Here is a 13,581-nt window from a genome sequence, read left to right as displayed (position 1 = left end):
TTGGATGCAGAATAATTGACTATGCTGGCTTAAGGTGGCTTCAGGGTGAAGGGATCAGATGAGAGAAGTTAAACCAAAGGGAGCAGAAAGGAGAGGATCTGAAAGCAGTAGGTAAAAATCTAGTTCAGCAAACAGCAGTCTAGATGGGGCACCAAAGATGGGAGGATCAAATCAGGTGGGACAGCCCGAGTCACCCAACAGACACCTTCCTGGGTGTCTGTGACAGGCTGGGCAAATAGCAACAGGCTGCTGTAAATAGCAACCAGGAGCTGGTTAGTGTGAGGTGTGCCCAGAAGGGGATGGCATGGGCCAGAGGGCCACCATGTGGTGGAGGTAGCTGAAGGCATCAACAGCTGATCACAGCCTCACTTCCTTTCTTGCTCCCGTGAGCCTGACCACTGGTATTATAGCCGCCTATGACGCTTGCAGGGTGATACTAATTTGGGGATAGAGTGAAGGGAAATGGCTCTCTATTATGAGCTTTGATTAGAGATCTTTTAAGCTCTCTGGAATTTTGGATCCTGTCCTAGTTTCAATATGTGTTTTAGATAGTATGGTTTCTTGTCTATAAATAAATAAGGCTGAGCAGTAGGCCCTCTTCTATCCAGTAACAAGCAGTGTGATTTTGGGTGATGAGTGACTATAACAGGTTGGAAAGTAGTGGCCTGCTAGCTCTGTGTAACTGAGTATTTATAAATAGTAGGTTGCTTTTGCCAATGTTTAAACATTAGGAGGTTTCATGCAAAAAAAAGAAAAATTGAGATTCTTGCTTTGTTTGTTTGTTTGTTTCTTTCTTTCTTTCTTTTTTAAGATTTTATTTATTTGACAGATTGAGATCACAAGCAGGCAGAGAGGCAGGCAGAGAGATAGGAGGAAGCAGGCTCCCCGCTGAGCAGAGAGCCCGATGCGGGGCTCGATCCCAGGACCCTGGGATCATGACCTGAGCCGAAGGCAGAGGCTTCAACCCACTGAGCCACCCAGGTGCCCCTCTTGCTTTGTTTTAAAAAAATATCCCTAATACCCACATAATATAACCATGTACACTAATACCCAGGCCCAATTTCCTCACATTTAGTAGCTGTCTGGCCTTGGCAGATACATGATTGCTATCCCAAACTTGCAGTTTCCCTTTATCAAAATCAAGGATCGTTCTACCAACCTACTATATATATATCTACATACATATATACATAAAAATAACTGAAAAGTTAAAACTACTGAAATATAAGGCTATCTGATTTTTTAAAAAATTATTAGGATTTTTTTAAAAAGTGATTTTTAAGTGATTAGGATTTTTTTTTTTTTTTTTTTTTGGTATTAGTGCAGGAGCTGTGAAAGTGATTTTACTTTATTTATTTTATCATATAAAATTGCTAATTGTATATAGTCTTGTCCCTACTCACCTTTTTTTTTTATTCAGCAGTTGGATCTTTAAGCTTGTTTCTAACTTTCATTGATTCATAAACATTCTGTGTTAATCTGGTGAGTGATTTTTAAAGAAAGATCATTTAAGTCTTGTCATAGGAAAGACTATATCATCTGGTTGAAGTGAAAATAGTTAATACTGGAAACATTGTGACATTTCTCCATGAAAAATTTTTGAAAATGGTTTACTGGTTTATCCGCTGCCACATTTGTTGTGGAATTTAAATACCCTTTGTTATTCTTCATTCTCAGGATGATTTGTGTAATGTTTTGGTTTTTAAAACCTACAAAGATGGTTTTAAGGCTCTCAGTACATAGCTGGAGCTTCAAAATGTTGTATGTAAGAAAAGAAATAAGAAGTATGTGTCTAAATGATTGGGTTTTATTATTTGAGGCCTGAATTGTCAGGATTGAAACTGAATGATCAGGCTATAACTCTCTTCTTTCAGTCCACTGATTTCGTTCACCACTGATCAGGCCCCTCCCAGGTTTTGAAATACAGATCAGTAGTCCAAGGTTAGCAGTTGTCACAGGGACTGGGGCAGGCAGTTGATAATTTTTAAAAATGAGAGTCTGGAAGTCCTAGAAATGACTATGGTATTATTCAGCAAAAAAGATCTTTACACTAGGACTTTAAAAAGCTCTACTGACTTCTCAAGTATTTTTTCCTCAATATTTTGTTCTTCCTGTGAGATTGCCCTTTGCTTCTTCAGAGAGATTACCTACCTCAGAGAGAGAGAGAAACAGGCTTTCCTTCCCGATGCTTTCTAAGCCTTGGGGCCTGTTTACATTTACATCTCTGCACTTGTCATCTGTTTGCTTATTTATCTACTTTTAACAAACTGAAGTGATCATTTTCTTATTCACTGTTTATTGTGCTAACCTGTTACCTTTTTTTTTTTTTGCCTGAGAAATTTGCCTGACAAATTACCCCACTGGGCTGCAGTCATCTGAAGGCTTGCCTGGGGCTTGAGGCACTGCTAAAACATGGTCCGTTCACACCCCTGACCGGTTAATGCTGGTTATTGGCATGAGGCTTCTGTTCCTTGCCACATGGGCTGCCCAACTGCCCTCATTGAATGAGGTCCCTGGAGTGAGGAATCCATGGCAGAAACCAGTGTCATTTATGAGTTAGCCTCAGAAGTCATACTATGCCATTTATGCATTATTTACACATGGGTGCCCTCATCATTGTGGGAGGGGGCTGCCTGGGAGGGTAGAAATACCAGGAGATAAGCATCATGAAGGCTGTTTAAGAAGCTGGCTACCACAGCTGTTTAATATCTCTCTTGTTCCTCATTTGTTGCTTCCTATTTTTGGACAGCAGTGTGGAATTAGAATGACCATTCTGTATTTGTTCGTAGCTTCTCATGAGAATATACCAAAGGAATTTGAGAAGGACCTAGCTTCCAAATTGCCAGGAACACAGTGACAGATTATAAAATTGCATTGATTTAGAGTTTACTATTTGGGGATTTGTGTTAATATAGGAGTCATTTATAGGGTTTTTCTTAAATTTAAAATAATTTCATATGGCAAGGCCTTCTGACTAGGGAATATGGATGGGTGTACAGTAAAAAATGATAGATTAGTAGCAAATATTCCCTTGATAGTGACGTGTCTTAGTCCTTTTAGTAGCAGTAATGAACTGCCAGAGACTGGGAGGCTTATAAACACACAGAACTTTATTTCCCAGTTATGGAGGCTAGGAGTTCTGAGATCAGAGTACATCAGCATGGTCTGGTGAGGCCTCTTATATGGTAGAAGGGGCTAAGGATCTCTCTGGAGCCTCTTTTATAAGACACTGATCCCATTCATGATTGCTCCACCTTTATGGCTAACCATCTCTCAGAGGCCCCATCTACTAATACCATCACCTTTTGTGGGTTAGAATTTCAACATAGGAATTTGCAAGGTGGGGCGCACAAGCATTCAGACTGTAGCATTATAAAATAGATTTATTCTGAGTCTATAAATTTCCTTCAGCTTATCTCATTATACCCATATCATCTAGGTATGTACATTATGTACAGGCATTCCCCAGCTGGATTTAAAAATAACTTTTTTAAAGTTCATTACTAGCGATTTAGGTTTTATTCCTCTAAAGGAAAAAATGTTATAGTGCTCTTGTTTTCTTTAAATTGAACATGTGTTCCAAAGCATACATCCAACCTGCAAAATTATTTAATATATTTAACTATTTTTGTTTTGAAGGTTAGAGAGAAATAATACCTAATTGCAGTTTTAGTAATTGAAGAAACTAAAGAACTGCAATCTTGGGTAAGAAGAATTATCTTTAAGCTGGTGCTTAAGGAAAATTTTATATAATTTGAGAGAAGGACTTACTAGAAATTTAGGGAGAATCTGAAAAGGTTTCTGGACCTCTACTAGTCTGTCTACTAGTAAGTCCTAAAATAGAATGAAGAAAAGAAAACCCTTTACTGGTGTTACACAGTAAACCTTAGAAGAGAAGCAAATATGTTGGAGAGTAGAAGAGAATGAGGAGATTTGGAAAGGAGGGGAGGTTGGATTTTAAAATTTTTTCCTCAAAGAATTATCATGCTGTTCTTCCAAATAAAAAGTAGTAAAATAGAAAGTCATGTGATAGGTTGATGCTTAAAAGAGGAAGTAATGTATAGACAAAAATGATGACTGAGATTATAATAGATTATCTTATGGTTAATTCATGATAAATTGCAATCTTATATGAGTCACAAATAACTGTACTTGAAAATTTGTACTAGGTACAAGGTAACAAAGTATTTCCTTATTCTTGTAATCAATTATTTTTTCTTATACCTTTTTTCGTGGATTTGTATGCTGCCATAGATAAACGTTAGAAGATTCTGTATAGTCCATTAAAATTTTGTATTTTTTTTAAGAGTAAATAGGATAAAACCATATTGAGAAACAGCCTAGACATTGGGAAAAAGTTCTGCAGTTATGATTCTTTAAGCAGAAAATTGGTAAAATGCTCTCTGGAAGCTGAATCAACTGTTAATGACCAGTTTTGGGACATGTCCTCAAAGTTTCAAAGATCCTTGTTGGATCTGTGATTTTATAATTTCTCTTAATCCAAAGATTTTTTAAAATTTAAGATTTAAGAATTTAGGTTCAGTGAATTAAACATTGAATCAGAGTCCATATATAGTATATGAACCAGGAATTTAAAATGAAACCTAAGACATGGGTCCTCACTTCAGAGTTCACAGTTAGGTTGAGGAAACAGTTCATATGTGTAACTAATGGAGATAAAAAGTTTATAATTTTGTATATATATATAAAATTTAGTGTTGCTGCTTTTTTAAAAAAATTATTTATTTATTTTAGAGAGTATACATGAGAGGAACAGAAGGAGAGAATCTCAAGCAAACTCCCCACTCTCTGAGTGTGGAGCTAAACACTGAGCTCAGTCTCACAACCCTAAGATCATAACCTGGTTTGAAATCACGAGTAGGACGCTTAACTGACTGAGCCACCCAGGAGCCGCTTTAGTGATCAAAATTTAAAGTATATTATCCCAAAGTAAGCTTTAGCGTTGAATCTAATTTATGTAATAATATATATGCCAAATCTAATGCTGTAACCACCTCCTCATCCTCCCATGCACAAGTGAAAATTCCCTGCCCTGCAGGAGGATTCTGAGTTGGAAAAAGGTTTGTGCCTTCAGATTGAATGAGGGTCAGAAAGCCCCAGGCAAACTTCATTGGAGACTGAGGATGACTTACTTAGGGGGATGTCAGTGAAATTTTCAAACTCCAAGTTTCTTTCTTTTTAAAGATTTTATTTATTTGAGAGAAAGAGAGAAATAGTGAGAGAGAAGAGGAGCTGGGAAGAGAGGGCTCCTGATGAGGGAACCCGACATGGGGCTTGATCCCAGGTCCCTGAGATCATGACCTAAGCCGAAGGCAGGTGCTTAACTGACTGACCCACCCAGATGCCCCTTGAATTCCAAGTTTCTTGTAGGTTACTTGTAAGCAAGAAGAGGAGAGAAAGAGGCTGGTAAAATACTTCTACTCTAGCACTGAAAAGACAGTGGAGCAACATGAATGAATTATTGAGAGAAAGGAACTATCCATTAAAAAAAATCATATACATTTTCTGTAAATGTCAGGGCAGAGAACAAGAAACTATTGGAAATGCAAGGAATACCAATGGCGGATCCAAAATGCTAAAGAAGCTACTTGGAATAGCTCTACCACATAAAGATGGAAGCGTAAAGTAGTTCTGAAGATAAAAGAAGCCAATGAAAATAGGCAGCAAATGCAGTTTTATAGGAAACCTGTACAGTGTTGTAAGTAGTTAAATCTAAATGAAAAGAGTTAATCAAAATCTTGCTCTGCTTTTATGTCCTTCTCCACCTTTTCCCCAGTCTCAGTCCATTTCCCATCCACATCCCCTACACATTTCTTTATGGTCATTTCAGTGGATTTTCAAGAAGATGAGGTTAAAAGCATGTGTTCCATCTAATGTCCTGATACAGAAAATGTCCTGTTTTAAAAATGCTATACTTGTTACCACAAAGTTGTTGTGAAGTTGTTTGTTCAGTGCTCTTACTGTAAGCAACAGCAACTAGCTATGGCAGATTTAAGGAAAAAAGGAATTCACTGGTGGGGTACTGGGTACTGGTGGAGTACTGAGTATTCTACCTGGTACTCAGGACCCTTGGGAAGGCTGGAGAACCAGGCTCAGTTAATTGGAGAGAAATCGTGCAAAATTTTGCAGTGACAACACTGCATCTTCATTTTAGAAATAAACTGCCTTTTTCTTCTCTTTTCAAATGTAGGTTATATATTTGGGGAGAGCTCCAGAAGAAGCATATAGAATATTAATGTGTGGAGATACATCCTATATCCCTTTCAGGTAAATATAAGAATGACATGACTGATTCATTCAATCAGGCCCTTGCCAGAAATATCTTGAAATGCCTTGGTGTAGTTGTTTTTGGTGGGGGGGTGGAACGGAAAGAGGTGGGAGGGAAGACCTGGCAAATAGTCATTTTAGAGTGGGTGCAAATAATACCATAGATCTAGGTTGCTCAACAGTGACACTATTGACATTTTGTTGTGGGGGCTGTCCTGTGTATTGTAGGATGTTTAACAGCATCTCCGGCTTCTGCCTACTAGTTGCCAGTAACACCTCCACCTCCACGAAATTAATTGTGGAAGCCAGAATGTCTCTAGACATTGCCAGGTGTCCCTCGTGGCAGTGAATCACTTCTGCGTGAGAACCTCTGCCACTTATGAAACTATACTTTGTAATCAGATGACATTCCTGGGATTACAGTTCTCAGAGCTGCCACTGAGGAGGAGTATGGGCCCTGAAGAGTTAAGAAATAAGTTTTCCTGATAAGCAGGAGTTAATTTTGGTGGCATAAAGGAACATCTTTGTCCTAGCAATACGCCAGCAGAGATAGTGGGTGAGGTTGCTTGTGTAGCAAGCACCACTACTAGAAAAACCGAAAGTCTCTGTCATCAAGGTGGTATAGAAGTAGTGTCTGTGTAGAAGCAGGTGGTAGCCTCATCCTCATCTCAAACTTAACAGGTGATTGTGTTGCAAATATTTTCAAAAAGCTTGTGTTTTTCTTTAAGTTCTCAAAGTTTCTCTACCTGTTTCTCAAAATCCTTGACTTAGCTACATAATTGAAATATTGTATGGCACTTAACATGAGACAAACATGTGAAACAATTTTGCGGATTGCATACTGTGATAATTTTAAGTACTGCATTATTACTCATAAGTTAGTAGTTTTAGTATTGTTGCATATACCTTGAATGCCTTTTGTTGAAGGGATGGCCTTGCTTTGAAAAATGTAAAATTGTGAATTTGACTTCATTTTAGACAAGCTTTGGGATGGGTCCCATTGACCTTTAGGCAGAATCTTCTTCAGTAAGTGTAGGACTGTCCATGGACTTACTCCGTGAAATAGATGTCTGTTTCAGCTTTATATTGCACTGAAGACTGTATATTAAGTGATTTAGCAAATTAAAAGAATTACTTTGAACCCAGTACTACCATCTTTCTTTCTCGTGCAAGGATTATGTTAGGTCTTCTGTTATTTGAGGAGGGTAGGAAGAGATGAAGATTATTTTCTAAACTGGAGAGTGCTCTACTTTTTTTCTCAACCTGTGCTATTATAGCAACCATATACTTCCTTTAGAAGAAATGCTTTTATCTGTGGTCTATGAGTCATAGGAACATTGGTATACAGTGTTAATTTTGTTGTAGAGTTCTTCCTATTGGTATTCCTCTATAAGACCTCTATTTTCAGGTCCTGAAATAGAACAAGCACATACATTTCACATAATCCAAGTAAGGATCCATGGAACACTGTTGATGTAAAGGAGAATTTGCATTAATTTAAATGCAAAGGCCAAAACAGAATAAATGTTGCCTTTTTGCCATACCTGTGTTTAAAATTACTGAAGTTTGGCACTGAGAATTGAAGTTAGTTACTTCTGGTCCTGGGAGTACAGTTATTAATTCTCTAAAAAACAGGACTTAGCTAGAAACATCTCAGGTTTGTAAAATTTGAATCTTTGTAGGCCAAATGCCAGATATCTGATGTATCTAAAGTATTGGTTCTCCAGGTATGGCCTGTGAATTAGTGTCAGTGTGTGAACGCTTTGTTACCAGCTGTGACAAGTATAGGAATCGCAAGTAAGATTTTAGAGACTTTTACAATAATAGAGTACTTTAATGTCTGTGGAATCAAATATTAGAAGAATTTGAGCTTGTATTTGATTTTTCCCTTATATTTTTTCTAGTAATTCATTTTCACTTGTAAATAAAAAAGTAAAAAAATTTATGTATTTTTATTAAATAGAAAGTATTTTTTATTTACAGAAGTTACTGTGTTCTTTTGTGGTATATAATAATGCAATACTATCATATTTTATATTTACTACATTTTACAAAAGTATCAGCATATGTGGATGTAAAAATTTGGTGCTTCACCACATTTTACTGTTCTGTTGAACTTACTATAATTAGGAAGTAGGTCTATCAGAATTAATAAAGCTTTGATAATTTTTTAAGCATGATAATATTCTGAAAAATTTCATTATAGTCTTTTATCCTTGCCACTCTTTAAGTGCACAGTATAAATATAGCTGTTAACAAGAATAGCATTCATTTGTAGTTAAACTTTTTATGCTCCGTAGCAATATTTAATTAGATTTAATTCAACTTCCATATAATTCTTTAACCGCTGAGTTTACATGTTTGTATGTACCTATATATGACTTCTTAATGGATTATATCGATATTTCTCTACCATCTAAATGAAAATATAGTATGAAATATAGTTCAGTATTTTCTCGATACCTTATGATTATTATTGTTAGGAAGAACATACACTACCATTCTTTGGTATCATCTGTAATACTCCTTTGCTTCTTCGTTGATTTTTGAGGGTGGGGGGGAAGGGGACCTTTGCTTTCTGTTTTCTTGGGAGATAGTATTGTGTAGTTTTTATAGCTTGATTATTGATGTTAGACCAAGGGGAGTTTGACCCTTGGTTCTGCCACTAACATCTCTATGGTTCTTTACAAATGTGAGACTTTGGTCTCCTAGTCCATAAGTGAGAATCACAGTAAGATCTCCCTAATGGGTTATGAGGATTAAGTAACATCCTGCATATAAAACACCTAGTATAGTACCTGTCTTTAGCTAACATTTATTGAAGTTATGAATAAAATATGAATATATTTTTTGTTTTTTTCTTAATGTGTATCTTTTTCTTTTTTTCTTTTTTTTTAAGATTTTATTTATTTGACAGAGAGCATGCAAGCATGGGGAGCAGTAGGCAGGAGAGGGAGAAGCAAATTCCCCCAGAGAGCAGGGGTCCTGATGTGGGGCTCGATCCTAGGAACCAGGGATCATGAGCTTAACTAACTGAGCCACCCAGGTGCCCCTCAGTTAATGTATATCTTTTTTTTTTTTAAAGATTTTATTTATTTATTTGACAGAGAGAAATCACAAGTAGACAGAGAGGCAGGCAGAGAGAGAGAGAGAGAGAGGGAAGCAGGCTCCCTGCTGAGCAGAGAGCCAGATGTGGGACTTGATCCCAGGACCCTGAGATCATGACCTGAGCCAAAGGTAGCGGCTTAACCCACTGAGCCACCCAGGCGCCCCAATGTATATCTTAATAGAGTTCAAAGAAATCTACTAATTTCATATGTGTATGTAACTACCATCTAGTTCCAGGTACAGAACACTGCCAGCATTCCTAAGGATTCCCTTCAGCTCCTCTCTAGTCAGTAACCATCCCCCAAGTAATCACTACTGTGACTTCTATCACATCAGTTTTTCTTGCCTTTGAACTTCATATGAATGGAGTCATACAGTAAGGATTACGGAGGGTTGGGACCTAGCTTTTTAAATACATAATGCCTGTGAGATTTATCGATGTTATGGCAAGTATCAGTAGTTCATCCTTTTTTTTTTTACTGCTTTTGTAGCATTCCATTCTATGAATGTATCACAGTGTTTGTTTTTTTTTTTAAGATTTTATTTATTTATTTGACAGAGAGAGATCATAAGTAGACGGAGAGGCAGGCGGGGGGTGGGGGCGGGAAGCAGGCTCCCTGCTGAGCAGAAAGCCCGATGTAGGACTCCATCCCAAGACCCTGAGATCATGACCTGAGCTGAAGGCAGCGGCCTAACCCACTGAGCCACCCAGGTGCCCCCATATCAGTTTATTTACCCTTGGTCCTTTTGATGGATTCTTGTGTTATTTGCAGTTTTGGGCTATTATGCATACAAGCTGCTGCAAAAACTGTTATTCTTAAAGCTAGTATTTGACCTTGTTTTGCAGTTTCTCAGCAATACTCTTTTCATTCTTCTTTATTTTATTTTATTTTATTTTATTTTATTTGACAGACAGAGATCACAAGTAGGCAGAGAGGCAGGCAGAGAGAAAGGAGGGGAAGCAGGCTCCCCGCTGAGCAGAGAGCCTGATGCGGGGCTCGATCCCAGGACCCTGAGATCATGACCTGAGCCGAAGGCAGAGGCCCTGACCCACTGAGCCACCCAGGCACCCCATCTTTTCATTGATTCTCATCTGCCTTATATATTTATTTATTTAGAAGATTCTATTTTTAAGTAATCTCCATACCCAGCCTGGTACTTGAATGCACAACCTTAAGACCAAGAGTCACCTACTCCACTGACTAAGCCGGCCAGGCACCTGCTCCTTTACTTTTCCAAGTTTGTTTTGTTTTTGTTTTTGTCTTTGTCTTTGTCTTTTTCTTTTTCTCTTTCTTTTCTTTATTTTTCAGAGAGAGATAGAGAGCACAAGCAGGGGAACCTACAGGCAGAGGGAGAAGCAGGTCTCCCTACTGAGCAGGGAGCCCAATGTGGGACTCAATCCAGGACTCTGAGATCATGACCCAAGCTGAAGGCAGACACTTAACTGACTTAGCCACACAGCTGCCCAATTTTCTAAGTTTGTTAAATTATCTTAGTAACAAGTCCCCCCCTGGCAGCCTTAGATCCAGATTCATAACTGCTGTTCAGCTGTTTTGAGGAAACCTGATTGCTTGGGTAGAAGGAAGGATGTGTGGGTGTGTTTAAAGTTGGAGGTATTAAGAAATAAGCATGAATGAGTAAAGAAAGATTTTTGTTATCTATTCAGGTAATATGATACATGAGGTAGAACTTTAGCTGAGCCCAGATTAAAGCTTGTGGAATCATCATTGATTAGAGCAGGGCTTGGCCCATTGTAGGTTCTCAAAAAATATGCGATGAATAAATATTTCAGGTTATCACAGACTGAATCAACATGGCAACGATAATAAAAGTAACTGAGAAAATGTGGTAAAAACTTAGGATGTAATTTGAGAGTTCACTGTATTTCCACTGTTATTTTTTTTTTAAATGTTTATTTACTTATTTGAGAGAGCACGTACAAGCAGGGGGAGGGACAGAGGGAGAGGCAGAGAATCTCAAGCTGACTCCAAACTGAGAGCAAGTAGCCTTACACAGGGCTCAGTCTCAGAACCCTGAGATCATGACCTAAGCTGACATCAAGAGTCAGCGGCTTAACTGAGCGAGCCACAGGCGCACCTCCACTGACAATTTTGGATTTGGTTTAGGCTAAATTACTTCATTTCCCTACCATAGGTTCTCTTTCTAAAAATGTTCTTTATTCCTTAAAAAAGTTATTCCTACAAAACATATGTTTTGTGTTGATTCTATAGATCAGTATTTCTTAAACTTGAGCATACATCACAAACATTTGGAGGACCTATTAGTACAAAAATTACCTGGCCCACCCATATAACTTCTGACTTAGTAGGCTTGGGGTGGAGCCTGGGAATTTGTATTTCTAACAAAATTGGGTGATGCTTATGCCACTTGGCCAGGGACAACACTGAGAACTACTGTGGGTCATTTTGTTTTTCTCCTTTCTGAATACTGCCAATAAACAATTGGTAAAATCATTTTCTAAGCTGCATAGAGAGCTTTTCTAGTTTTTAGAAGAGCAGCTTTTTAAATTCAGAAGCTTATAGGAAAAAGTGGCATGTTTTAAGACTTTGTGTGCCATCCTGTGTAAGCTAACCTATAACTTACCTCCTTAATTCTAACCAATTCAGACAGTAAAACTATTTTAAGTAAAAAGGATGTCCTTTTCCTCCTTATTCATGTTGCTGTGAAAGTGTGTATTCTAAAGGTTTGTGTAACTTGAAAATTTTAAATGTGTTGTTTAATTTTTCAGATAAGTAATATTATATTATTAAAATAAAACCAAGGCAGGCAATTAATAATGATGGCTTCAGTCGCAGGCTGGTTCCACCAAGGGAACAATTAAGGACCATTCAGAGAGTCACAATTTGGCATTTCTAGAATGATCACAATTCTATTAATTTTTATCTTGCCTAATTCCAAACATTTTCACTTTATAATGGCTCAGGATAGCTGGAAAGGAGAAGCAAGTGGGAGTAGAGGATGGCCTTATTTTTCTGGACAAATTCTTAACTGACGTTAAGAGATTTGTGGTAAGATTACAGATAGCTGTTGATGCAGTATTGGGCGGAGTTGTCTTTAAACTAATTTAAACACTTGCGCAGGAGTACCAAAGGTGGTTGACCCCATAGTTCCTGTGGTTTTCTTGGTGCCCTGATCTTCTAAGAATCAGAAAGAAGTTATTCATTTAACTTGTTAAAGACTGAAAGCATAATGAGAAGAGCAGACTGCTTTGTTGTGTGGTTTTTGAATTTGCATTTTTTAAAATAATTTTTAATTTTTTAATAAACATATAATGTATTATTAGGATCAGACTGCTTTTTAACTCACATCTAGTATTTCATTACCTTGATTTCCTAATATGTTTTCTCTACATGGATGAATGTATACCTACAATACCTACTTACACTTGGCATGCATGTATGTGTAAATACAGAATCAAAAAGAAGTCTTTCCTGGTAACAGTTTAATATGGTATTTTCCAGTTTGAAGAAAAATTGCAATGCTTTGCCCTTTTGTGGAGAGGGGAACATACTACTGATTAGAATTCAAGGAGAAACTTCAGAAGCCTAGCTGTTAAGGCCAGAAATTATCTTGGGAGATCATTTGAAATTTGGAAAGTTGTCATTATTAATCCACATCTATAAAACAGTTTCTACTGGAATATATGGAAACTGCAGTGAAATTTGTAACAGTGACTTGTCCTTGACTTAACTAACCAAAAAGCAAGATAGATAGATAGATTTTATATATATATTTTTTGAGCCTGGTCCTGAGTTTGTGGTTTGATTTTGAATTCTAGTCAGCTGTCTTGATGCAAGTGTAATACAGAAAATTAAATTAACTGATCTATGTATTTCAATACTTTTGGGATTTCAGAGATGCTGCCTATGGAAGTTGCAATTTCTACATTACACTTCTCGACTGTTTTCATGCAGTAAAGAAGGTAAGTGATTTGTAGGATGTGCCCAGTGTTGAGTTGAAAACTATAGCCCCTAGGAGGGCTAGGCCTTCTACAAAGATCTTCCAAGATGTGTATGATGTCAGAGATATCTCATTTCCCCACTAATGTTAGAATGATGCCAAACCAGAAAAGTTTTTCTGAATCTGAGTGTTTCTCTGAATGAGTTGGGAGAAAAGCCACTTGAACAACAGAGCACAGTAAGAGATAGTTACGTAATTAGGTGC

The 13,581-nt window shown here is 37.5% G+C and overlaps 1 protein-coding gene across 18 annotated transcripts in view; it reads left to right on the top strand.

The window, feature by feature from the left end:
* CDC14B (cell division cycle 14B) overlaps positions 1-13,581 on the top strand; it is a 105,849-nt gene that overhangs the window by 60,094 nt on the left and 32,174 nt on the right. For 17 of the 18 annotated variants that reach the window (XM_045086120.1, XM_045086127.1, XM_045086119.1 and 14 more), the window contains exons 5-6: positions 6,212-6,288; positions 13,273-13,339. In XM_045086120.1, the coding sequence (XP_044942055.1) occupies positions 6,212-6,288; positions 13,273-13,339 (144 nt within the window). Of the gene's footprint in view, positions 1-5,539; positions 5,720-6,211; positions 6,289-13,272; positions 13,340-13,581 lie in introns of all 18 variants that reach the window. The other variant, XM_045086128.1, reaches the window with a different exon arrangement.

This window comes from Mustela putorius, unplaced genomic scaffold (genome assembly GCF_011764305.1).
Source record: "Mustela putorius furo isolate JIRA1106 unplaced genomic scaffold, ASM1176430v1.1 tig00000876_pilon_pilon_pilon, whole genome shotgun sequence".
Taxonomy (NCBI): domain Eukaryota; kingdom Metazoa; phylum Chordata; class Mammalia; order Carnivora; family Mustelidae; genus Mustela; species Mustela putorius.
The sequence above is the reverse complement of the archived record's forward strand: the minus strand, read 5'-3'. Positions and strand labels throughout refer to the sequence as shown.